Source organism: Diabrotica undecimpunctata, chromosome 8 (genome assembly GCF_040954645.1).
Source record: "Diabrotica undecimpunctata isolate CICGRU chromosome 8, icDiaUnde3, whole genome shotgun sequence".
Classification (NCBI taxonomy): Eukaryota; Metazoa; Arthropoda; class Insecta; order Coleoptera; family Chrysomelidae; genus Diabrotica; species Diabrotica undecimpunctata.
In genome coordinates this window covers 137,721,470-137,748,048 of record NC_092810.1, presented here as the reverse complement: position 1 = coordinate 137,748,048, position 26,579 = coordinate 137,721,470, and the positions used below count along the sequence as shown (strand labels likewise).

At 33.0% G+C, this 26,579-nt stretch overlaps 2 protein-coding genes across 2 annotated transcripts in view; one reads left to right on the top strand and one right to left on the bottom strand.

The window, feature by feature from the left end:
• The window catches only part of LOC140448078 (HEAT repeat-containing protein 6), a 31,112-nt gene extending 15,041 nt beyond the window's left edge, over positions 1–16,071 (bottom strand). The window contains exons 1-9 of the mRNA XM_072541131.1: positions 15,892–16,071; positions 12,994–13,242; positions 11,844–12,065; positions 11,430–11,642; positions 7,861–8,003; positions 7,663–7,801; positions 3,614–3,801; positions 3,325–3,548; positions 1,861–2,144 (exon numbers count right to left, since the gene is read on the bottom strand). Of these exons, the coding sequence (XP_072397232.1) occupies positions 1,861–2,144; positions 3,325–3,548; positions 3,614–3,801; positions 7,663–7,801; positions 7,861–8,003; positions 11,430–11,642; positions 11,844–12,065; positions 12,994–13,242; positions 15,892–16,053 (1,824 nt within the window). The 5' untranslated portion in view covers positions 16,054–16,071. The remainder of the gene's footprint in view (positions 1–1,860; positions 2,145–3,324; positions 3,549–3,613; positions 3,802–7,662; positions 7,802–7,860; positions 8,004–11,429; positions 11,643–11,843; positions 12,066–12,993; positions 13,243–15,891) is intronic.
• Positions 16,072–19,939: 3,868 nt separating this feature from the next.
• Gprk1 (G protein-coupled receptor kinase 1) overlaps positions 19,940–26,579 on the top strand; it is a 608,846-nt gene continuing 602,206 nt past the window's right edge. The window contains exon 1 of the mRNA XM_072541130.1: positions 19,940–20,418. Coding sequence (XP_072397231.1) covers positions 20,306–20,418 — 113 coding nt within the window. The 5' untranslated portion in view covers positions 19,940–20,305. The remainder of the gene's footprint in view (positions 20,419–26,579) is intronic.

Genomic DNA, 26,579 nt, shown 5'->3' with positions numbered 1-26,579 from the left:
TGCAGTCAGAAAGTTTGGCCGGGATGTTACAGAAACACTCTTTTGACTTTTGGTCTAGCTTATTAATTACTAATCAAACTAGTTTATTAATTAATTAATCTAACTAATCTAATCTAATAAAACAATTCCGAAAGCCAGACCAAAAGTCAAGAGAGTGTTTCTGTAACATCCCGGCCAAACTTTCTGACTGCAGCCCTAATAAACTGTATTGTTTGTTTATATCGACAGTCAATAATATCCAGTATGTCTTATATATATATATATATATATATATATATATATATATATATATATATATATATATTTATATATTATTATTGCGAGCTTTCCCCATCCGATGTCTTCTTCAGGGCTTCCGAGGTCTCAGTCTCCCGAGCCCCCAGACACTACTACACTGATCACTAATCAATGCATTACTGCTACTGGGAACAGAGGACGATTCATTTATACCGTCGATGGTGACGTGGCTTTGGTGGAGGTTGGCGTGGGGCTTGGCGCGAACATCTCTGACAGTAAGTAATTACTATTTAAATGGGAATAAGCCACAATTAAAGGTTAAAGTACGTTTATTGACGTTTCAATTTCCATTTCGAAAATCGTTCTAAAAAAAATTTTTTTTTTTTTTGAGAACGATTTCCTAAGTGGAAATTGAAACGTCAATAAACGTACTTTAACCTTTAATTGTGGCTTATTCCCATTTAAATAGTAATTACTTTAACATGCCACAAGAAAATAGCTTCAGAACAATATTCTGACAGTAAGATTTTGATTGACGGGTGGATCGGACGGTATTTTCTTTATGAGAGATCTCCAAGTCGAAGGTAACGTCATCTCTTTTATTTAGACAATTTGGCCTTTTTTCAATTTCTATGGCTTCTCGGATAATTCTTGGTTTATAGAAGAGGATGGGGGCTATGGTTCTGGAGTTTTCAAAATCAATGTTGTGACCCGTATGAAGATGGTCTTGACGTAGAACTGAAATTAGGTCGGAATTGCGAACAGAAATGGAATGTTCATAAATCCTATTTTAGATTCTACGATTTGTTTGGCCTATACAGGATCGGGGGCAGTCTGCACAAGGAATTTCATAAACTCCATGTTGTTCATTTGGAATGTTGTCTTTGATTGATCGAACAAGAGATGAAAGTTTTTGTTGGGAGGTAAATATTGTGTTTATTCCTCTTGATTTTAGAATTTTGTCGATTTTGTCAGTGACAGCTTTGATGTAAGGAAGAAAAGCTTTCGTATGATATGGGTCTTTGGGTTGAGATTTGATGCGTATTAATTTATATATGTCTCTTATATCTTTTTTGTGATTTGTTCTACTTTTAAAACATTTGTTAAAAAATTGAAAGTATGTAAAATGTTTGGTAAAGCCTGTCGTATTATTTTCATCATTTTTATGTGAATTTAATCTAGATTGTAGGTGCTAACTTGTTTGACTGATATAAACTCCTTAACAATTTTTACATGGAATTTCGTAGACTATGTGTTGCGACCGGGGTCGCGAGACCATTTATTTTTGTGCAGTGTCCATTTTATTCTCACAAGTTGTGACTAAATGCTATAAGGCATAACAGGTCGCCCATACCGTAACAAGACTAGGAGAGTTCTCCAGCTCTCTGAAGCATGGCTTAGACAACACTTTTCCCCCAAGTACAATACATATCTATGGCACGACGATATTACGCCTGAGGATTGAAGAGCGTAGAAGTAGCAACACAAATCACATCGGATGATAAGAGCACAAGAGCTTGTGTTGTGGGTGTATGATGATTTGCCACTTGATCATCGTGTAGGTATTTATGTGTATATTATACGTTTATACTTTTATTTATAAATTAACTATGTATACTTTACCTCTGTTGGAGTAAACTGAACTCCTAAGTTACTTAGACATCTTTTTAATAACCAGGGAACTGATTCGTCTTCTACATATTCATCTTCATCGTCTGAAAATTCGGCATAAACGATACTTTCAGCATCATTTTTACCGTTTTCTTCTGGATTAGAATCCGTTACATAAGTATTACCTTCTATATTTAAATTCTTTTTTAACAATATTTCTTTTGTTTCTGGTATGATTGGTTCTGATGCTACAACACAGCCTAGCACTATTAGAGCTGTTACTTGAACAGAAGCATCTAAAATAACAAAACATTTATTAATTATTACTATTTAATAAAATGATTTAAGTCTACAGAAGAAATCTTTATGAACTGAATCAATTGATTCAGTTATCAAATGAACTAAATGTCAAAAAGTTTGAAATTTTTAATTATTACTTTATTTTGTTTTGACAAAAACATCAAGATAGTAATACTTTTCAGTTTTTACAAAAGTTTCATTATTTACAAATTCACGAGAACAAGGATAGATTCAATTTTCGTTATGATTGTATGCGCGTTATGATACTACTGCAGCCGTCTCGATATTTCGCGTCACGCTAAATACTATTTACCCGTGCAAAACATAATACCAAGTGATAAGGCCTCTTCGATATCTTCTTCAGGGCTTCCGAGGTCTCAGTCTCACGAGCCCCGAGACACTACTACACTTATCACTAACCAATGCATTACTGTTACTGGGAATAAAGGATGATTTATTTATACCGTCGATGGTGACGTGGTTTGGATGGAGGTTGGCGTGAGGATTCGCGCGAACATTTCTGACAGTAGGATTTTTATTGACGGGTGGAGCGGTGTGGAATAAGATCTAAAAACCTTTTGACACTAACTCGACATGACGCTGACATGATACTCAATAGTCAGCGTTATCACAATAAAAGGGATCATTAAAAGGGGTTGTAAAAGAAGAATGCTAAAATCCACAAGGAAAATGAATTTCCTGTAGTCGACTGTATACTATAAATCACAAAAATTTTATTTAAAAAATGCTTTAAAAAAGGTACTATAATATAAAAGAATCCTTTCGAGCTACGTTTTCGGAATTACTATTCTATCATCAGTTCTTTTACCTGAAATAAGTATTACCACTTTAATTAAAGGCAACGTGAAGGTTAAATTTTGACTAAGCAAATGTGGTGTAAGCTTAGAAAAAATGTGGTTTAATATTTACAAGGTATGCATGAGTGAAGCCACTAATTATACAGTCTATATTTATTTTATTAAAATCTACAAAAAATAAATAATAAAATTACTTTATTTAATTTTAAAAATGTTATTTAAATTTTAAAAATATAGAATATATTGTATGAAGTTTGGCGCTAGTCTACAGTACCAACTACTGTACGACTTCTTTTGGTAGATACACTGCTAGAAAAATGTCTGGACTTAAAACTATTTTATTTCCATTCTAACTTACCTTTATGATATATAAATGGTTTTACGTTTCTCACAATTTTCGTAATCAGCCCTTGGGACATTTTGTGATACGGAGTTGCCTGCACTAAAGCACCTAAACATTTTAACAATTGAATTAAAACTGGGACTGAAGTTTCCACAAGAGCCAGAGAGAGACCCTTATGCAATTCTCTAATGGTCAATCCCAACACAACGGAAAATGGTGTAAAAGAAGTACTTTTGATACTGAAAAATACACGTAATGCATTAATAGTTTTCCTTTTCGACGAATATTTCATTGAAGTACTCACCTATTTTCTGCCTGAGCTAGGTAGAGTTTAGAAGATGTTAATAATACCAACAAAACATTTAAAGCAGACATTCGACATCTCGATGAAGGGTCTTTTAAAATACAGTTGAGTAAATTATGTGGAGCAGATACCGTTCCTTCTGGAATAAAGCTGGACCAATATGAGAACATAGTATATTTTTCGGTGTTCTGGAAAACAACATAAAAATTTATTGTACATACAGTCCATCTAATTTACAAACCGTTGCACGTCATCGGCGTCATGGCCCGTGACGTCACATGATACCAACACGAAATATTTAGGCGGTAGGTGTGTTCTTTTTTAGAATCACTTTGCAGAGTACACTGGCATTACAGCCACTAGACATATTTTATTATATACGCGTAGAACTAATATTTAAAGATTTCTATTAATGTTAACTTAAAGAAATAGACAACAATATGTTTCATTTAATTTGTATAAATGCTTTTATGAAGAACATTTGTTCGCAACACACTGTAACTTTAATCGAACGAAGGTGAAATTTCGGCATAAATTGGTAACACTTATTTGACAGTTACGGTGTTGACACTTTTCGTACTTTATTATTTTAAATTTTAAAGTGAATACCTCTTGTTTTATATGTTTACCTATTTAATAAAATCTGTTCTTTTTAGAACAAAATTAGTGTGTTTTATTTCAAAAATTTCACGTAAGAATTTAAATAGTCGTTGTAAAGAGTATAATAATAATTATGTGACCTATTTGATTTAAAATGGATTCAGGATTTTTTTATACTTTGGTAACTATGTCAACTTCGATCTCTGACGTAGATAATGACGTGCAACGGTTTGTAAATTAGATGGACTGTATGTAAATATAGCAATAACTTATTCTAAAAAAAATATTATAAAGACTTAGGAGCGTTGGAAAGTTCGAATAAATGATGAAATCGATGAATTGAACGACGAGTATACGATTTATAAAAAGTTTGAGGCTGGCACTGCAGGAATATGTTCAGAGACTACAAGACAAAACAATAAAGAAAATGTTACAATGAAAACCAACAAGACAAAAGAAAGAAAGTCCCAGAACTAGATGGTTGCATAACGTGTAGGATTTTTAAGTACGATAAACGTAAAAAGGTTAGCACAGGAAAGATCTGAAGAAAAAGGATACCAAGCAGTGTATATTGTAATAGTACATTAGTATCCTATATAGCATCTTACTCTGCCCCACCAACTTGCAAGTAACACCATCGTGTCTAAGAGGTGCATAACCCAGGGGAAAAGTGCATAAGCGACGCGCGAAGGACGGGGGACTATAGCTTTGGTGGAATATGGGGGCACTACCCCTGCTGCCCTGAGACTAGCAGCAGTAGCAGAAAAGGAAGGAAAGGAAAGCCGGAAGGAGAAAAAAGATGAGGCAAAAGAATAGAACCAATGAATAACGATAACATACGCGAAATAACGTTGGAGGAAGGTAGATGAAAGGAAACGGGATACAGTAATGAACAGGTGCTCAATAATAATAGAAAAAAGAAAAATAAATCGAACGGAGAACAATTAAGAGGAGCTGGAGGAAGTAAAAATAAAAGTAAAATCAATTTAAAAATAAACAGAGAGATGGATGGCAAAAATGAGGGGAGACATCGACGAGTAAATCCAAAAAAGACTGTAGCAAATACGAAGAATGAGATTAAACAGGGAGCCGTAAAACTAAGGCAGATTTGGAGCGAAATCCAAACAAATATGGAAGAATTAATGTGTAGTACTAGAGGAAACTGATAAAATAGAAAGGATAAAGGTATGTAACAAAAAAAGGGAAAACAGGGATGCGAACAAAAATAACCTTGGCACAACTATGAAGACCGTAGGGACATAGACAAAAATAAATTGCGAAGAGGATATAGAAGTAAAAAAGAGAAGAGTAGAGGAGAGATATAAAAATGGGGGCGGCTGCAAACACCGCGGAAGTGATGGAAACATTAGAGGAGGAATGGCCAGAGGTATCATATAGAAAGATAACCATCGACGAAAATGGAATAGGGGCAGAGGGCGACGTGTCAATCCCTGTAACAGAGTGAAGCGGGAATTCAGGCTTTAGTGCAATATACCCAGACCTCCTAGGAACTAGAACTATGTCCCAAACAACATGTATGATATAGGAGAATGGTAAAGGAATCCAAAAAATATATACATAAGCTGAAGTAGATGAGAAGGTAAAAGCCAATGGCCGTTAAATTACTAGCAGCAGTGAGAAAGCTATTCAGCTGTGTGGAGGATCTAGGCAGAGGAAAGGTGGGGGTAGCAGCACCACCAGTACTAGGAAAAACCAAAAAGAGCGCTAGAGTACACAGCAAGAGGAAAATGTGACGGCAAAACAAACAAAGACAACTGATAGGCAGAGATCAGTACGGCATGATAATCATTATCATAAACCAAGAGCTGGGAGAGCAATTCACGTGCAGTAACGTAAGTAGTCAACATATTTATAATCCACTGAAACCACTCAGCCTTAACCTAGCTTATGACCTTATCGAGTTAATCTTTTGAGACGTAGATCACCACCGTTTTCCTTCGGATGGTGGGGGTGTGCTGTTATCGTATGCTGCCGGTGTTGGCACATTCTCGCAGACAAAAGTGGATTCCAGATGGGAATAAGAAGTAGCCTGCCTCACTGTTTATATTTTCAGGTTACATTCGGGTTTTTACCACTTCACAAATTTTTACGGAGCAGAAGTAGGAATTTTCGGAAACAAAACAAACAATAAGGAATGTCCAATATCTTGACATTGGTCTGTCTTTGCAGAATGGGAAAAAAGACCAAATTTATGGAATTATTGATGTACTTAGATTATGGGTTTTAACAAGTCGACTGGTTTCCCAATATATATGTAGCCACAAAAACATGGAATGGAAAATACACCACAAAAAGATAGAGGCGGTAGTAAATCTTTGAGAGGAGATGAAAATTTGTAATTTTTCTGGGTGTTCGGAAAGTGGTACTGATGCTTACTGCACAAAGCGAACACATGGAAGCAAAGATTTAGACATCAGTGTATAATCTTTGAGATTATGGACCTGTCGTTGACTTCGTCTGTTTCAAAATACAAATGGTATTTAGGAAGAGGGAATTAATGTTTTCTGTACATCGAATGATTCTATCGAACATTCAGCCTACAAATAGCCATCGAGAAAGAGATCATTTTTTACCTCCATTGTAAATATTATACTTATAATGTTGTCTTCAGAACATCTAGAAAAGAAGAAAGGGTATTACGACTGTAATGACAGATGATAGGAGTATTATCAACGTATCTAAGCCATAATTTCGCTTTAAGAGGATATGATTATATACATATGTTCAGAAAACTTTCACAAGAAAATAAGCAATGAAGGAGTTTATAGGCACTGCAGATACTATGCCAAAATTACCAGGTTCCAGAAATTGATTTTAAAAGAAAAATTAGTACAATTGATGCATTTATCTGCAAGATCAGTCAAAACCAAAGACATGTTTTCATTGGCCAGATCATCGCACAGATAGCAAGATAATCTTGGATGGCCAGAGACGTTACGTTAAAACTCACAAGAATGTCGTGGGGCGGCCAGTTAGGGGCAAAATCAAGCTAATGAAATATGTGAAAATACTCTTGGGCCGATTGTTCGAACGCTAATCAAAACTTGATTGTAATCAAATATTTAATTACAATCAAATATGTCACAGCAGCTGTCAGAATTATTAAAAATAGCCTATTATGTATTATTATTATTGATTTGTAAATAAAAACATAAAATTAACATCAGAAAGAGTTTAATTATGGTTTATTTTAAATTAAAACGTAAAATAATAAAATTGAATAAAATAAATCAGTCAACATAACCTCAAAATGTGACGTACTTGATTTTAATTAAATATTTGATTATAATTAAGTTTTGATTAGCGTTCGAACAATCGGCCCTTAAAGTATTATATTTTTAATAGATCTTTGACCGATTAAACGATCAAATTTGAACCTGTCCTGCCTATGTCCATTTAAAATATAGAGTTAAATCAAAATACATTACCTTTACGACATTATAAAATAAATTAAATGCAGCATGTCTGACTTTGCCTTGAACTTGCACTAATTTTGCAGATCTTCCCGATTCGCTGTCTGAAAAATCGGAATCGCTAGTTTTAAATTTATTCCCAGCATTCGAAAGGCTACAATAGAAATATATATATAAAAATAAATTCACACCTAAAGATATATAATGTATTACTTAATTCCACTGTCTGAATTATATTCTAATGTTGTAGTTGCTGGACTGTATCCCGTTGTTTTTCCATCAAATAAAATTTCTTCCGTCGTATCCTTTTTTTCTTTTTTTGGCTTTGTAGATCTGTGCTTTCTTTGTTTTGTAAGCTGTTAATAAAAAAAGAAAATAATATCTAATTATTACTACAATTGCTAAATATAGAATGTTTTATTACGTCCAATTTATTGTAGCAAAATAAAAAGCATAAATACTGATATATTAATATCTTCGAGATGGCAACTATTATTGCCGATGCAATTAATAAAAAAGGTTAATTAATTTCGCGTGTTATAATTATACTTATGACGCTCGTGGGTGTGTATCTTTTGATTTTTATTTACGATGAATCAAATATGAAACAACCTTCATTAATACCTTTTAAATGAATTAAAATTATAATAAATAAACAATAATTAATTTTTCCATACATATTCTTCCATTCAGAATAAAATTTTCCCTTCACCTTCATTATTACCTTTTAATTGAATTAAAATTATAATAAATAAACAATAATTAATTTTTCCACACGTATTATTTTACCATTCAGAATCGAATTTTATTCGGCGCCTGGGTAAATTCTATATATCATTTGCATAAAAATATCGGGGGATGTCTTTAGTGCTTCGGGCACTTTTCTTATGTAAATGTGGTTTTAGTTAAATTGCTAAAACTTGGCAGAGAGGTAGCTTTGGTCATGCTGATCAAAAGTTCTTAAATAATACTAATTAATTTTTGAACAAAAATTTTATTTCATGTCTTTTTTTTATTAAATTATTCAAAAAATGCACTACAGTCGACTCTCGTTAATTCGAAACTCAAGGGACTCTTTAAAATATTACGAATTATTGAGTGTTTGAAATATCAAATGGTTCGAAATTTGTGAGAGAAAATACATAAAATTTCGAATTATTAAATGTTGATCAATTATTATTTATTAACTGCTATCCTATAACGATGACAAAAGTTTAGAGGTACATTCGTGGAGAATGTATGTATTCATAATGTGAATTAATCAATCTTTCGAAAGAACTGTATTAAACTGGTTTGTTTCAAAGCACATTGCTGCTGCTCAGGCTGCTCAATAATTAAGAGAAAAAGTGCCTGAAATGCTTTTTCATTATTTTCGTTTTGTAGACAGAAAGTTTTTAAGGTATCGAATGAGGATCGTGCTTCCTTAACTGACACTTCTGGCAAAGGTTCTGTATCGTACTCATCTTCATCGTTACGTTTTTCATTCGTATCTGTCGAAGATAAAATTTCGCCATCGGTTAGTGAACCTGAGACCAACATCTTCATCCACTTGAACAAAGTCAAAAAAACTCACACCGCTGATCTCAACTAATGATTCTATTGCTAGTTCATCATCATCCATAAGTATTGGAAGATTTTCCTGATCTTCTTTTAAGAAACCGGATTTTTTGAAGCAGTTGAGAATTGTTAGGGGTGTTACACCTCTCCATGCCTTGTCAATCAGTAAAATAGCTGTCAGAACAGAGATATTTGCAGTTAGCTGCTTGTTGGGAGATTCTAAAACGGGCTTAATAATTTTTTTGCCACAGAACGTCTTAAATTTATGGATGATCCCTTGGTCCAATGGTTGTAATTTGGAACTTGTATTTAGTGGAAAGAAGTAGAGTCCCACGTTGGACAATGTAGGAGGACTGTTATGGACGGAAAGTACAATTGTCTAAAAATAGTAAAATTTTCCGCTTTTGCCGGTTCATGTCCCCATTAACTGTTAAAAGCCAATTGTTGAAAAGTTCTGTGCCATCCAAGCTTTTTTGTTAGCACGATAATCCGTAGGAAACGATTTCACACCTTTGAAACATCGCGGTTTCATTGCTTTTCCTATCACTAAGGGTTTAAGTTTTTCCGATCCGTCCATATTTACTGCAAGTAAAACTGTCAACTTCTCCTTACATGTTTTCCCCCATGACGTTTTTCATCTTTAAAAGTAAGCGTCTTGTCCAGTAAACATTTGAAAAATAGGCCAGTTTCATCAGTATTAAAAATGTCTTGAGCATCATAGTTTTCAATCAAGGTCTTTAATTTACCGTGCCAATCTAAGCAAACTTCATCATCAACACTTCCACTCTCTTCACAAACTTTTTTAAAGACAACTTAATTTCTCTTTTTGAAATTTGTAAGCCACCCTTCACTTGCCGCAAAGTTTTTGATGCTTAGAGTAGACGCGAATTCTTTTGCTTCTTCCTTTAACAAATGATCAGACTTTCTTCCATACGAGGAAATTCACCCTTAGTAGTTCTTTTCATCGTCTCCAGCAGTTTTAGCAGCATTAATTTTCTCCTTGTGCTTTATTATGATTGAGAAAGTACTCAGAGGAATCTTTAATTCTTTTGCAACATCACTTTTCTTCTCACCTTCCTCTACTTTTTGGATTAACTTCTTCTTTTCAAAAATCGTCAAACATTTATAATTTCTAGGGCTCATAGCTAACAAAATTTTAATCTGTATACCAAAGAAAGAGTAACAGTAACTAATAACTAAACAAATCAATTCGTGAGAAGTGTGTAGTCAAATTAATCATAACAAGAACAAAGGCGCGTTGTTACAAGTTTGAACTGTACTTACTACAATCTTTCCGCCTCTTTCTCTCTGCAACTTTGAATTGTCGAGTGTTGGACACCGATGAGTTCGAATTAACACGTCGTTTTGTTATATAGCAATGCTTTTTTTCGTTCGAATTAGCAAGTGCATATAAATGTATTGATTTAGTTCGATATAAAGAGATTTTGTAGGGAACTCGCGATAACTTTGAATTATAGAGAGGGTCGAATTATCCCAGGTTTGAATTAACGCGAGTCGACTGTAAAATAATGATAATTTAAAATTAACTTTTACTAACTCACGGAGCGCTAAGGCCAACATGTGCGGTGCAGATGATTCAAGGTAACCGTACAGGGCATTTATTACAGTAACAGCTTTTCATTTATTTTGTATAAAGATATCGTTATAGTCAAAGTGTTCCTCGAATCTGTAACGTATTGGCGAAGGTGTACAGTTTGCTATGAAATTATGAAAAGAGAACACAAAAGAGAATATGCCATTAAGAAAACTAAGCAAACTCCTTTGTGACTCCTTTTTTGTGTCGAGTGCTTTTTTGTAAAACACAAATCTATGAAAATTTAAGTTTTAAAGAACTATATACAGTTTACAACTTATATACATGTTAAAAAAATCACTTATATTTTTGTAAAAATAAATAATGATACTAGAAACAGAGCGTCTTATTTTCAACGGTTATTACGTTAATTTTCATATAAAACAGCAAGCTAACATAATCAATTTTAATTTTCTTCTTCCAATAATACTACAGCCCAAATTGAGCCGTGTTCTCCTGCAATATCTGCTTTCAATATTGGCAATCCCGCAATGCACTCCTCAAAGTTCTGGGTTCATCAAATTTCTACGCTCCCGCATATTTTGCGTAGCCTCCATTTTGGTCTTCTCCTTTTAGCTTATTTATACCCCAATAAATGTAAAAATTACTTTATAAAATAAATAATACATACCTTGCCTCCTTTCTTCTCTCTTGGTACATTTGTTGCTTCTGGTATGCTTAAAATTGAAGGTAACAACTTTTGTGGTAACATATATTCAATACCTTTGATTCCTAATACCATGAATGATTTTACGACTCCCAAAATTAAGCCTAATTCTTTTTTTAAATATTCAGGATGTTGAATTATTATATTTTGAAGTCCGTAAAGACTAACTTGAAGCATCTATAAAACAAATCAAAAATCAATTGAATCCTAATACATATTATCTTGTTTTAAGTTTTGATATAAATTATGTTTACTTAAAAATCTCACATTAAATTTGATAAATAATAAAGACCATATAGAGAATGATAATGCATTGAAAAGTAGTCTAAAAATAAATACAAATAATTTATAATTTTAAAATAATGTCAACTGAATTACCTTAACATGGATTGGATCCTGGACAATTTGTTGTTTACATAAATATGACAAAAAAATCTCAGCACAAATTTCCAAATGGCTGTGTTGAATGTTGGACTTTTCAGTTGGAATAGCTGTACAAGCTTCAAGGCATTGTAAAGAAATTAGTGTTATTTCAGGTGACCATCCTTGTTCAATGTCTTTAATAATCTTGATAACTTCAAAAGAGACTTTATCCAACAGCTAAAATGGTACAAGTTATATTATTATTTTGTGATATCTATTTATTATAATCTAGTCTAATTTGAAAGTGAATTTTTACCTTATCTCAAAAAAGACTAATAAAGTGATCTGATGAGAATATTAATACATTCTGAAGCTGTTTTCTTGTGGCATGTCAACTTAACTGCCTCCTCTAATTTCTTCTATTCTTCTATTTTTTGCAAGATTTATACACCTCAGGGGTGGATATATTTTTTTTGGAGCCATCTGACCATCGCATTTGTGGTCTATTTTTTTCTTCCCGTTTTCTCAATGTTTCCATGATATGATTAGATTATTTTATATTTCCTCTTTACATCTGATACAAGCTAAATATAAGATGAAGAAGAATGTGGAGTTCATTACATTTCTTCTTAATTTAATAGGTCATACCAAGGTATTTTCGTCTGTTGGTACAATCTAATTAAATTAATTAATTAAATAATAAATTAATTAAATTTCGGTTTATTCTAAAGTATATAATATATAAATGGCACAAGAAAGTAGTTTCAGGACCATATTAAATTAATTTAAAAAATTTCCATAAGATAATTAGAAGAACTTGTACTGAGATTTGAAACATTCCATTTCATACTGCAAACCATGATCAAAATGAACGCAATACACAAATTCTAAGAACTGCCAATGAGTACAGCAATAGTTTGGAGTTATTTAGAATACTTACGACATTTAAGAAATCAGTTTAGGTTTTGAGTATGATTACCTAATAGGTTAAGTTATAAATTTAATTTAGTTTAATTATAATTTGAGTTTTTTTTTAATGCAACTTATGTTTTGTACAGTTTGACGCTATATTTTTGTAAAAACGATATATTTGTAAATAAATAAATAATTAAAAAAATTAAAAATTTCTCAATATTTACAACATAAATTATTTTATATTCCATACCTGTACGACATAATCCACATTAGTTCTTAATAAGGCATCTAAGGCTTGCAAAATATCAAGAATGACATTTTTATTTCGTATTTTAAAACTATTTAAACACCAATTTATGGCTACAGTCAATGTTCTACCTTCAATAGGCACATTTTGTCTATTAACAAGATTCCATAATAATTGACTACATTTTGGGACAAGTACCTCATCATCAGTTGATACAAAACTGCAGCATTGGTTCACTAAAAGTACTGCTTTCTAAAACAAACAATTTAATTGGTCATTTGCCTATTTAATAGCTAAAAAAAAAAAACAAATATCACAGCAGCATTCTTGTACAAAATATGTATAAACTATTTAATTTATATGACCTAATTTGGTTAGATGTGGTTCAAGAAACAATGTCAAATGATAATTTAAAAGGGAAAATACATGTTAAGTAATGTTACTGATCACTATAATGATGATATCTTAAATTAATAGTTGTCAAAGCCAGTTCCTATATTGAAGTTTTGCAAGGTTACCAAAAATGTGGGTGGACTAGGAATACTTAAGTACCTATGACCCTAATTGGGTAATCATATTACATAGTTATAGATAACTGAAACTTATGTATTTATCTACTGTTGACAGGAATGAGCCTATTGAATTTGTAGCCAATATGTCTTCTACTTTTTCTTCTCATATTATTATGCCTCTCCTGGAAGGAAGGGTCCTAGTGTCTTGAAATTTAGTAGATTATATTCTGCAATAGGTTCTCCTCTTTTCTTTTTTTTTTTTTCTTTATTCTTATTATTCTCTATTATTTTCTTTACCTTTATATAATTATAGCTTTTTGTTTTCTTATAAGAAAAGTTCTAGATATTTGAAACTTGGTATACTTATAGGCTATTAGTGTAAAGAACTCTTATTCAATTTGTGCTCAATATCTCTCCTACTTCTCATATTCTTACCTTTCTTTCTATTAAAGAACAATTCCTAAGTAATTGAAACTTGATATATAAGTAAATTTCTTTTTATGTAAAGAATTGAATTTTTGTTCAATATATCTTCTTCTCATATCCTTATGCCTTTCCTTTTTCTTGACGAGAAAGTCTTAAATAACTGACATATATGTTCATATTGGTGTAAGGAACAACCCAGTCAACTTAGTGGTCAATAGGTCTTCTACTTCTTATCACATACTTTTCTTTAAGCAAAAGTCCTAGAGTATTAGTACTTGGTGCATAGGTTTCTCTTGGTGTAAGAGAAACAGCATTGAGAAAACATATTTGTATACATTTTCTTCTTCTTAAGCAAGAATTTCTAGGCTTGAAACTTATTGATAAGTTCCTCCTGTTGTAAGGAAAAACTCTATTGAATATGGGGTCAAGTTTTTTTTCTCCTTCTTCTCATCTTAGGTGTTTTTTAAGGATCAGTTCTAAAATCTTTAAACTTGGTACATTCTTACTAGTGTAAATAAGAATCCTGTTAATTTTAGGTTCAACAATTATTATTCTTTTCATATTCTTATGCCTTTTCTTTTTGTTGAAAGAAGGGTCCTACTGTCTTGCAACTTAGTACATATGTTCCTCTTGGTGTAAGAAAATTTGGGATCAAGAGATCTTTTCATATCATTATGGTCTAAGATCCCACTGCAGGATCACTACGTTCATAACATATGAACATATGTATGTAAAAATCTGAGTTTGACTAACTACCTTATGAACATAGTAATCCTGCAGTGAGAACTTGTACTGTTATACTTTTTCTTTCTCTTAAAGGAATAAAATCTTAGAACTTGGTATATAGAATAGGTTTCCTTTTCGAGTAAAAAACCTAGTTAAGTATAATAATAATCCAATTAATTATTGCATCTTGAATCACCTATTAGCAGATCTACAGAATTTTATTGTGACATCATTCCTACTTTGTTGCCAAGTGTTCAATTTTGTTATGTACATGACAAATGTGTTTGTATTTGCATCGCAAATGATCTTATTTGTGATTTTATTTGTAACTAAGGTCAAGCACCCAGGGAGCAACTGTTTTAAAACTACAGTCTGAAACCAATTGTACTCACAACTTTGTTAGTGTCAGCAGTGTAAATGTATGGCAATTCACATATGAGGTGATGTGCCTGGGACTAATTGTTTACTAGTTTTCAACCGTTATTTTAAAACAGTTGCATTGTGGGCTCTGGACCTAAGATTTATAACAAAGGATTACAAAGACTTTACTGTATTAATTGCTAAATAATTTCATTGAGGAATTTAAGTTTACTTATTCTTAAGCAAATACTTATTCCACTTAAAGGATTTGTGTAGTTAATACTTAATTTCACCTATAACTCCTGTGTACTAGGACTAAAAATAATTATTTGAATATAGTTTGCAGAATAGGGAAAGCAAATAAGTACCCAATTATCATTTAGGGCAAACAAGGTTAACACCCTGTGGATGGAAAAAGCATAACATAATGAGAACCAATAGGTACTAATGTTGGTATTCTAATGCATGTATTGAACTGTGGCAGCGTAGCTCAGTGGCTCCGGTACATGCTTACTAGGCCTGACAGCCAAGGTTCAATCTCCAGCACAGAATCCAGAAATTTGTATTTATAATTTAACAACTAAATATGAATATTGCTATAGTTTTGCTGCATCGTTTAGATATCATAACTATACTAAATCTCAAAGTAGATATAGACATTTCAACTGCATTCAAAATTTGAATTGTTAGTAAACAATAGAATCACAGCACGTGAGTACAATATTATTTAAGATTCATAAATAGTTATTTTGTAATACCTGCACAATATGACACAACTGCGTTTCTTAATAAAGTTTTATGTAAGTTATTAACATACATACATTGTACATACTTCAAAAGGTATATAAAATTTAGGTTAAAATAATTTTTTACTTACTGTTGGATTTGTCACTACTGTATACCTATAATTCAATGAATTTAAATTGTCCAAGGTTTTACTTAATATACTGCGATCACCTTCTGTTCTTCCATGAAGCAGATTTGTTATTTTTGATAACAGTTTATTGAAAATTTCGGAGCTGTCAACATTGGCAGCCATTACTCTACATTATGTGCAGTGCTGCCACTATTATACTGATATATCAGTGAATCTAATAATTTTTGGCTAATTCTAGGAAAACAAATTGTTTTGATAATTTTGCTTTGTTCTGTTTTTTAGTATTACGATTATTTAATAGTATTTCGGCATAAACATACGAATGCAATGTAATAATTTACAAATTCATGCTGTGATTATATTTAATATACTCTTAAAAATCAGTTTTGTTATAATTTTTGCCATGATATTTACGATTTGATTGGATTTCAGAATCAATTTTAATCAAACACAGACAGATATTCTTTTTAAGAATAACTAAAAATTGAACTGCTATTAAGATTTGTAACAAATTAAATACCAAATTTTAAATTTTAAATTCTTTTATTTTGAATCATTCAGCCTATTTTTTGAAAGCTGCCCGTTTTCAAAACAGAAGCATGACAACACCGCCTGCTAGGTAACAGGTGCAATGGTACCAATTTTAATAAAAAATACAATCATTGTATTAACTAGGGCAGGAAGTTTTTTAATCAAAATTGTAACCAAAATGATTTGACGATATCTTTAACGTCACCTCCTGTTACTTTTATTTGGTTCCGACGGAGAAATTTGCAAATATCTTATTAACTATATTTATGCAAAAATATTAGGTCTGTCCTTAAAAAGACTTATCGGAAAACGTAAAAAATTGTAGCGTAAATAGTTCATTTCAGCGTTATTATCTTTTTCCACAAGCTATGGAATTGGAAAAGTAAACCAGCCAAAACCTAAAATGCAAAAGGCAATCGAAAGATTCAAAACACGAAAGTGGCTGAGAGCCTATAATGAACTATGGATTAGAACAGTTATCGAATGAACAAAAGAAGCAAAATCGACTGGGAAAATAGCGAAATATTAAATTATGCACATACACACTAATAGATCCAATAATTATAGAAATAGTGTTAATTATATTATTAGGGAATCTTGGCAAACTTTTTTCTCGTCTAATGCCTCCTAGTTAAAAACTGGTTGTCTTTTTATAAATATACGACAGTAGAGAATAAGAACTATAATAAATTGTATGAATACACTTTCCTGGATTGTTTAGGACATTATTTTGTATGGATATTCTTACACATTACTACTAGGGTGGCTCTCGGGGTGACACACTGTGACCTTTATGGATCCATTATACTTCACTTTACCACTTCAATCTCCTCATCCAGCCCTATTCTCCTAACGCTGATAGTTGAATTGGAAATTATCTTAGATTAAAAATAATTTTCAATCAAACTTAATATTGTGTTGTTCAATGAAAGTTTAACATCTGTTAAAAAGAGATTACCTTAACTGTTCAAAAACGAAGGATGAACGGTATTAACTAGAGATTTGTGCCATTACCTTCTGGTTTTCATTTAAATATTGTCAAGAAAATTCCAGCTTAAAACAACCACAGTTATTGCACTATATATGCTGTGTGGTTATTACTACAAATTTAAAGAAACTTTAAGAAATCATGTTGTTATGACAGAGACAATGGATTTGCTTACTAAGCAAATTTATGCCTCAGGTAACATGATAATTACCGTGGCAGACTTTTGTGGTATCAACAAATTTACAGCTTTTAGAATAATCCGTAAAGTGTCAGATATTATACAATTGCTAATTTGTACAAAGTATTTATAAAAATGTCTAGTACTAAAGAGGAAATGAATTCGAAGATCTTTGAGTTTTATCAGTGAAGTCGATTTCCACAGTGCATAGGAGCTCTTAATTGAACACATACCTATTAAGATTTATTCACCAGGCTAAATGAATTTACCATTTTTATTGGGAGTAAGCCACAATTTTATTTTAAAATAGGTGTCGATTTCCACTTCGCAAATCGTAACAAAAATACAATACAAAGATACAAAAATAGTAAATTGCATTAAGATGCCAAAAGAAAATAGATTCAGAACAATATAAAGCAATTGTTGTCACAGCAATTCTTCGTAATATATCAAAAGAAATGAAACGTTCCTAAATGAATGGCGGTTTGTCACTGATAGTCGCGTACGGCGTAGAACCTCTGTATAAATGCAAGGAAATATTAGTTTTATTATATCTCATGTGTTTATGTATGATTGAGTCGTAGAAAGTTTTTATCTCAGTTTTTCTTGTTTATTAGGGTGTTTTTTCATTTTAAATTTGCCTTATAAAAAATATATCGTTCGTATGTAGTGATTATCTAAATGAATTCCTTAAGTTTGTTTTGGTTTTAGATCATGAAATTTGGCTTAGCTTTGGTAATGAATACTGTGAGGGAAACACTTAGAAAAGGGCTCGATGAAATATCTCATGACGAATAAAACCACTCTTCTGATGTAGAAGATTCCACTGACGAAACCTTCCGATAAGTTGAAATTATAAAAGACGACTCTTTTTTACGTTAGCCTATGGAAGAGAGGACAGTGAATTACAAAAGGAAACAGTAGACGTAGATTGGAAATTCGAGTTGCGATAATTTGTAAAGTGTTTATGTTATGGGTGAAGTCAGGTATAAAGGTAAAAATGATTATACTTAAGAGTCCGAAGAACTCAATACTTATAAGAACGCTTAAACATAACATTATAATCAAATTGTCCAGTAAGAACGCTCAAACATAACCTTTTATTCGACATCGAGATACTAAATGAAGTCATACTGCGAACAAACGAAAACTGGAATAAATAACATCTATCTACAAGGACCTGATACCACAGAATAGAAAATACTAACCTTTGAAATAAGAGCTTTTTTCGGTCTTCTTCACTATTCCGGTCAACCATGTAAATATGTTTCTATTCGACCTTTTAATCGATAATTCACAAAAATGCTTGAATTTGGGTACACAAATATGCATTGACCAAGTATTAATTGGGTTCTAGGATGATGTTCATTTAAAATTTATATGCCTAACAAACCCGCGAAGTATGGCCTCAAATTACTATGTTCAAAAAACATTACCGGACGAAGAAAGGAAATTTCAGAAACCAACACAGGCAGTTAGATCTTGGTTTAGTTAAGCCTGTCGAAAAAAACAAATAAAAACATAACTGCTGATAATTGGTTCACCTCAATAGAGCTCCTTCATCAGTTACGCAAAAAAGGTTCATCGTATACAACGATATTGAAAAAAAAAAATAAGCAGGAGACACCTCTGGAATTTTTACCATTGCCTAAAACCATTAAAACACAGTTGCATCTACATTATATGGATTCTCCAATGATTCGTTAATATTATAAATATTTTTTAATGCTCATTTTATAATCAATTGATACTCGTAACTATTCGTAACTGAAGTTCGTAATTATTCTTATGGTGTACCCTTCAAATATTTACACTATGCTTTTATTTTATACGTAAAAATTCTGCCACGGTATCACAGACCGATACTTGTGAATAATATAAAATTAATGAACCTCGTGAATAAAGAATTAAGGAATTTGTCTATTTCTGCAGCACTGTTTTAAATACCAATAGTGTTACATGTATAAAGTCTAAGTTGTAATTAATAGTGTTGATTGTTAATGGTAATTCGTCGAAAAGTTTAAACAGTAAAGTTATTTAATAATCCCGATGAACGAAGAAAAATAACACAATATGCACACTGAACAGGTATAAAAATCACATGTAATTTACTTCGTAAAGTATTATTATATCCACTCTTAAATAATCAATGCAAAATAAACAATTTAAATAAAAATTAAACTAATAAATATTATTTAAAATCGTTTTAAAATATCCAGAATTTTTAATTTTTAATTTGTGGAAGAAATTTGTACAACTGTATTATTGTAATGTAATAAATCTAATGAGTGTCATTATTTTTGTCATAATCCGACCATATACTGTCCTATTAAATAAAGGTAAAATAATTTAGGTTTTCAGTGTTGGCAGCTCGGATTTTCTGCACGTGTGCCGTGATAAAACAGCTGTTTAGTGTCTGCTTGACGAAAATCGTCGAATAGGTTCGTCGGAATGAGCGAGCTCTCCACCAAAAATCAGTCGGTGTTGAATTTTCGAGGAGTCTGTGTCGAATAAAACTCAAAATTCTTCATGATCCAGGGTCGGAACTTTAAAAATTTGATTGTGGAAGACTTGCATCTGACTTTGAGTCACTTATTATGTCATTTAATTGCTGTCTTAATATTGGAATGACCGGTAGTCGGGTGTGATTGTGGTGGTGAGAGTGAGGGTGGAATTATAATGTATATTTGAGCTGAAAAGTGAAGTGAAACTGCAAAATGGCGGACCTGGAAGCTGTATTAGCTGATGTCAGCTATCTTATGGCCATGGAAAAAAGCAAGTGCACCCCGGCTGCGAGAGCTAGTAAGAAGATTGTCCTGCCGGATCCCAGGTGAGTTTCCAGGGTCAATCACCCTTTTATTGACAGATGGTCATTCACTGCAAAAATCACTCAATCACAGGCACTTTTCCTACTTAACTCACCTTTAATTTAAAAATTGCACTATTAAGGCTCTATGAGTTTTGCATTAAAATGTTGTTTATAATTTAATCATTAACAAGCACAAAAAGTAGGTGAGTAAATGTTCCAGTAACCGGCATTATTGGGGTCATTCTCCAAAAGATGCGAATACCTGTTTATTAAAATTTGTGTTCCAATTATAAATGTTTTTATCACACTTTTATTACACATTTATATTTTTTATAGTAAAATGAGCGCATACGTTATTTCCACTGGGAAATTTTATAACAATAATTAATACATAATTAGTTACTCATCATGTACCTGTTTAAGAACATGGGAGCTCCACTAGGTTTTTTATGGCCTTGGAATATAACAAAATTTGTTGCCCTTTTGATGAATATTAATGTCATAACATAGTTACTGTATTATTATATTCACGACAGCTTCAACATTATGATTAACATAAGATGCGATCAAAATAAATTAAGATTAACTCATTTTTTATTTATTTTCCCGTTTACTAACAACTTTATTTCCTATTACAGGAAACCATCATAATTTTTTCTTTATTTTCTTCTTCTGTTTAGGATTTTATTTTCTTCACTCTTTTTTATTGCTTATAGAAAATATTTCTTCTGAGTTTCCTATGTCTCTAAGGTTTCATTTTTGGATCTCTATTTCATCGTCTTGTCCATCTTTTCTTCTAATTACTTATAATTTGTTGTAATGATTTTTGCGTTATGCGTGGGCGTAGTTCGGGTGTGCTGAGGGCTTAGTTATCCCCAGACTCTCTCTAGTCACCAAGAATTTTGTCAACCCTTTAGGACCAAATAAACGAACAAATCAACCTTCAGGTTTCCCTAGTTGGGATAAACGTGACTTACGGATCATACGCCATACGACTATCATTACAGTAATACTAGCAACCACTATCATTGAATGGAAATTTAAAAACATTTGGCGAAAAGAAAGAAATAATTGAAGACTTTAAGCATAACTAAATTAAATTTAAATTATTCTGCATTAGAAAACGAAATTGACGATGCCGAAGACAAAGATGTTATCGAAGTGAAAATGAATGTTTTCAGCTATTATACTGTTATACTTTCTAAGAAATGCGAATATCAGACGGAGAACACGGAGTTCGTATTTAAGAAATGGATCGGAACGGGCGAAGGAAGCTCTTTTATACGTACTTAACACAACAATACAGAGCAATGACTGTATATATATATATATATATATATATATATATATATATATATATATATATATATATATATATATACAAGCATGTTTTATAATAGACTGTAGAAAGGCGTTTGATTGCGTTAACCATTAAGAGGTTCTAAGATCAACGGGGACACACAAATACAACAATTTTTGTACAATCCCAGCTCCGAGTTCCAATGGAACAGTGGAATCCACTTGTCCGAAGATCAAATCGGTCACATTGTAATGGAGTGGTATTCTACCTTTCTGACATCTCAAGCTATAACCAACCACCCCTCCCCATCGCGGAACATACCGAAGGGTCTGGCCATCGAGCCCACGTTTGTCGGTAGTGACCTCGGTTCTCAGGTTCCACAAGCTTGGTTCTTTTGACCTATTTGAAGGGTATTAGGTGCCTGAAGGGCGGATTGTCTGTCTGTGCGGCTGTTCAGCATTCACCCGATCTACTTTTTTGTACGTTGTTGTTAGTACAGGGTTAAGAGAAACTAATATTTGAGAGACAGTAATAATGGGTGGGGTGTGCATTCCCAGGTGTATATGGCCATCACACACCCCGTGTATATATTTTTTGATTTTTCTTTTTTATATAGTGTAACTGGTTAGTAAAAATAAAAAAAATAACTAAATAAACGAAATAAAATAAGTAATAAGGATAAGGTATTTTTTTGGAACTTCTGTTACTGCGTACGTTCGACTACTGCATGGTTATGATTTCTTCAATGTTCTTCTGGGTCTTCTCTATATCCAGCTAGCTGCTGTTTGGGCCCCCTCTGTACTGTCCTGGTTTTCGTAATAGTCCGTCAACTCTCTTAATAGTCTTCTCGGATGGTGCCTGTGATCGTTGAAAATCACGTGTGTTTTTTCGTCCCATGACAGGTGTCCTGTCATTTCCCATGTTTAATCTAGACTATTCTAAACATGGAGGTATTAACGCCATAGTGATTCCATCTATTACATATGGAGTGAAGCATGGACATTACAGAAAAAAACATGGCAGATATATAAGTGAAATGTCTTTAAAGGATTGCTGGAAAAACCGAAACGAATAGATACAGAAATGAAGAAATTGTACAATAGATAAATCAAGAACCACTACTGGGAAAAAGGTAGAGGAAACAGTTAGACTATTACGTACATCTAATGAGGAAAAACCAAAACAATTTAACTAACAAGATAATATAAGCAAAGAGAATAAAGGAAAGAAAAAGGCAGATTAAGGAACAAAATGGATAGATAGAATTAATGAAATTGGACAAAAAAGAGGGAAGACCCTTGAAGAATTGGGACTAATGAGTGCAGGTCGGAATAAATAAAAGAAATGAATAATAAACAAACATTATACTTAATAAACAATCTGACGCTAAAATTAATGAAGGATTCATGCGAAGAAGAACAAAAACTTTTGGTGAGCATTAAGTATTTATTTATAGGACTAGAATAGGACTAGAATCTTTTTATTGTAGTGTGTGTTGAGTAAATGCTTTGTTTGTAAGTAAAGTCGACTTCCTTGTGTTTACAAATAGTTATTTATTATGACAATATTTCTCCGATTGCTAGAAAAAAAGCATTATAGTAAATAAGTAGCTTACTACATTGTCGATATGTTTATTGTCATTTTTGTAAGGTAGCAAAATAATCGTAATAATAGGTTAGTTATGCCGACGACACCATGGTGATAGCAGATAGTTTAGAGGAACTTCAGAGGCTAATGGACAGAATAAACAAGTACAGTCAACAGAACGGACTAAACATTAGTACCCACAAAACGAAACAAATGATTATCAGCAAGGAGAATATAAATGGGGCTCATCTATACATTAATGGGACGCAGATAGAGCGAGTAAAACAGTATTGCTACCTGGGAACTATTATAAACGAACAGTGGAGCAATGTACAGGAAATAAAGTGCCGCATAGGAAAGGCAAGAACGGTCTTTAACAAAATGAGCGCCATCTTCAAAAGTCACAACATATCCCTAGATACAAAAATGAGACATTTGAGATGCTATGTTTTCTCTGTGTTGTTGTACGGGGCGGAGGCATGGACGCTTATAGACACCACTATTAAAAAACTTGAAGCATTTGAGATGTGGCTTTATAGGAGAATGCTGAGAATATCATGGACAGCAAGGATCACGAACAAGGAAGTTCTAGAAAAAATGAAGAAGGAACTAGGGATTGTGTTTACGATCAAACGCATAAAATTGCAATATCTGGGACACGTTATGAGAAATCAGCACCGTTACTCCCTGCTGCAGTCTATATTGCAAGGTAAAGTCAAAGGTAAGCGAGGACCCGGTAGAAGGAGAATATCATGGCTGCGGAATTTAAGAACATGGTTTAAGAAAACCTCAACGGAGCTGTTTCGAGCCGCAGCGAGCAAGGTCATGATTGCCAATATGATTTCCAACATCCGAAACGGATAGGAACCAGAAGAAGCAGCAAAATAAATTTTTTGGCTTTTTGATTTTTATTTATTATCCTCATCATTATCAGTGGTGCTACAGCCCTTAGAGAGCCTCGAGTTTCTTAAATTTTCTGCGCCACACTGTTCTGTTCTGTGTTTGAGTTTTCCAGTTGAGCACCGATCTGCTCCTGATTTTACGTCACTGCGGATGGAGGAAGCTCTAAACTGAGTAGGACTCGGCACACGATAGACGGCGAGAAAGTTCTCATCCCCAACGGCGCGTCCCAATGGCTAATAGGTAACGCCATAAGGATATATAGCGTGAATAAGGAATAATATGGATGTATATGGTATGAATACAGTATAACAAAATAAATAACTACGGATCAACTGAGAACAACTCAGATCAATCAAGAATGTGACACATATACTGACACACACACACACACACACACACACACACACACATACAAAATACACATACACACGTGAGACGACGATACTGACAACTGGCGAGTTTTGTGCTGCGACTATTGCGCTCCCAAATCCCAAGATGTAACCCCATTATGCCCAGAAGATGTATGGTACAGGAGGAAAATTGTTGCCGAAGTGATGCCCTGAGAGCTGGCTAACTCTGAGGGATTATATCCATGGTATGTTAAGGGCGCACCGTCGTGCCTGGCAGCATTTCGTTCCAACTCGTGGAAATATCCGGGACATGGAAACAAAAGAAAAAAGCGATTGCTCAGAAGAAGACTCAGAAATTCTGATTCTACAAATAAAAACAACGGACTTTTCAGAAATGAAGGCTCTACATAAGAAAGTTAATAATAAGAAGATGCATGCGAAACTCATGTGTGTCTTTTTATTTTCTCGTCTACCTTGATGCGGAGACATTTTGGAGTGTAGGCTTTAGCGGCCGGCATATTGTAAAGGTATTTCTGCAACTGCGTTACACATTATGAAAAGCGATCCGCAGATACAATTTTAGGAACAAACAATTTCGGAACAAGACCTATAAGCCACGATATCAAGGTATTGTAACTTTTTTCAATTTTGGTATAAATTCTTCTTTCTTTTTTTAGGTGTACATGACTCTTGTCTGTTTTTCAATGCGCCTCCAGTAAGTTGTCCTTCCATCGTTTTCGTGGTCTTCCTACTGATCGTCTTCCTATTGGGGAACCGTCACTTGCCGTGTTTACTACTCTGTAATTCGGCTTATATGATCGTTCCATTCTACTCTTCTATTTCTTACGCAGTCCTTGATGTTCTCCACCTTGCATCTGCATCGTATATCTGTACTTCTAGCTCTGTCCCATAGTATTTTACCATCAATGTTTGTAAGTGTTTTCATCTCTAGAATTTTGTCCTCTCTGTGCCAGGTCGTGTTTCTGCCGCGTATGTCATTATTGGTCTGATGACTGTTTTATAAATTCTGCCTTTCATTTCTTTCCTGATATTTTTATTTCTCCATATTGTTTCACTCAGGCAACCTGCGGCTCTGTTTGCTTTATTCACTTGATCTTACACTTCTTTTTTGAACTTTCCTTAGCTAGATAATGTGATGCCTAGAAATTTAAACTCCACCACTTGTTCTATCTGACCTTCCAGCTCCAATTTACATCTTAGTAAATTTGCTATTATAACCATGCATTTTGTCTTTTTTGGTGAAATTAGCGTGTTTAGTTTTCTGGCGGTTATATTAAATTTGTGCAGCATACGTTGTAAATCGTCTTCACTTTGAGAGAGTAGTATTGCGTCGTCTTCATAGCAGATTATTTTAAGTTGTTTTTCTCCCATTTGGTATCCTTCTTTAGTTTTTACTTTTTTTAGTATTTCATCCATAATTAATTTGAACAATAGAGGACTCAGGCAATCTCCCTGACTTATCCCATGGCCAGCTTCAATAGGGTCAGTTAGTTCTTCTACTTTAGATATAATATTTATTTAATATTTATTTCTTCGTTTCTTGTTACCTCTGGTGTTAATGGTTCATTATCTTCGCTTTTATCAAATAGGGATCGAAAGTAGTTTGTCCATGTTTCCTTCTGAATGTGTTTCGTTTTTATTAGTTCTTTCATCTCTTTTCTTTGACCTCTGATCATTCTCCATATTTCTTTTCGTTCCATAGAAGTCGTGTTCAATCTGTTTTGAGCAGCTCAGCCAGTATTCCCTTTTTATTTGTCTAACTAAAGCATTAGTTTCATTTCTGTTTCCTTTATAGTGCTTGTATGCCTGTTGTGTTTGTTGTGTTCTGTATTGCAACAAGTCTTTCTTCCTTTCTTCACATTTTGTCTTCAATTCCTCTCTAAACCATGGGGTTTTCTTTTTTGATATGTTAGTGTTCATTACTTTTCTCTCTCCAAGTGATGTGTCTCTGCGTTAATTATGTTAATTATGGTATAAATTGACAGCAAAAATCGGTGAGGTTGGCTTTCATATTTGCAATG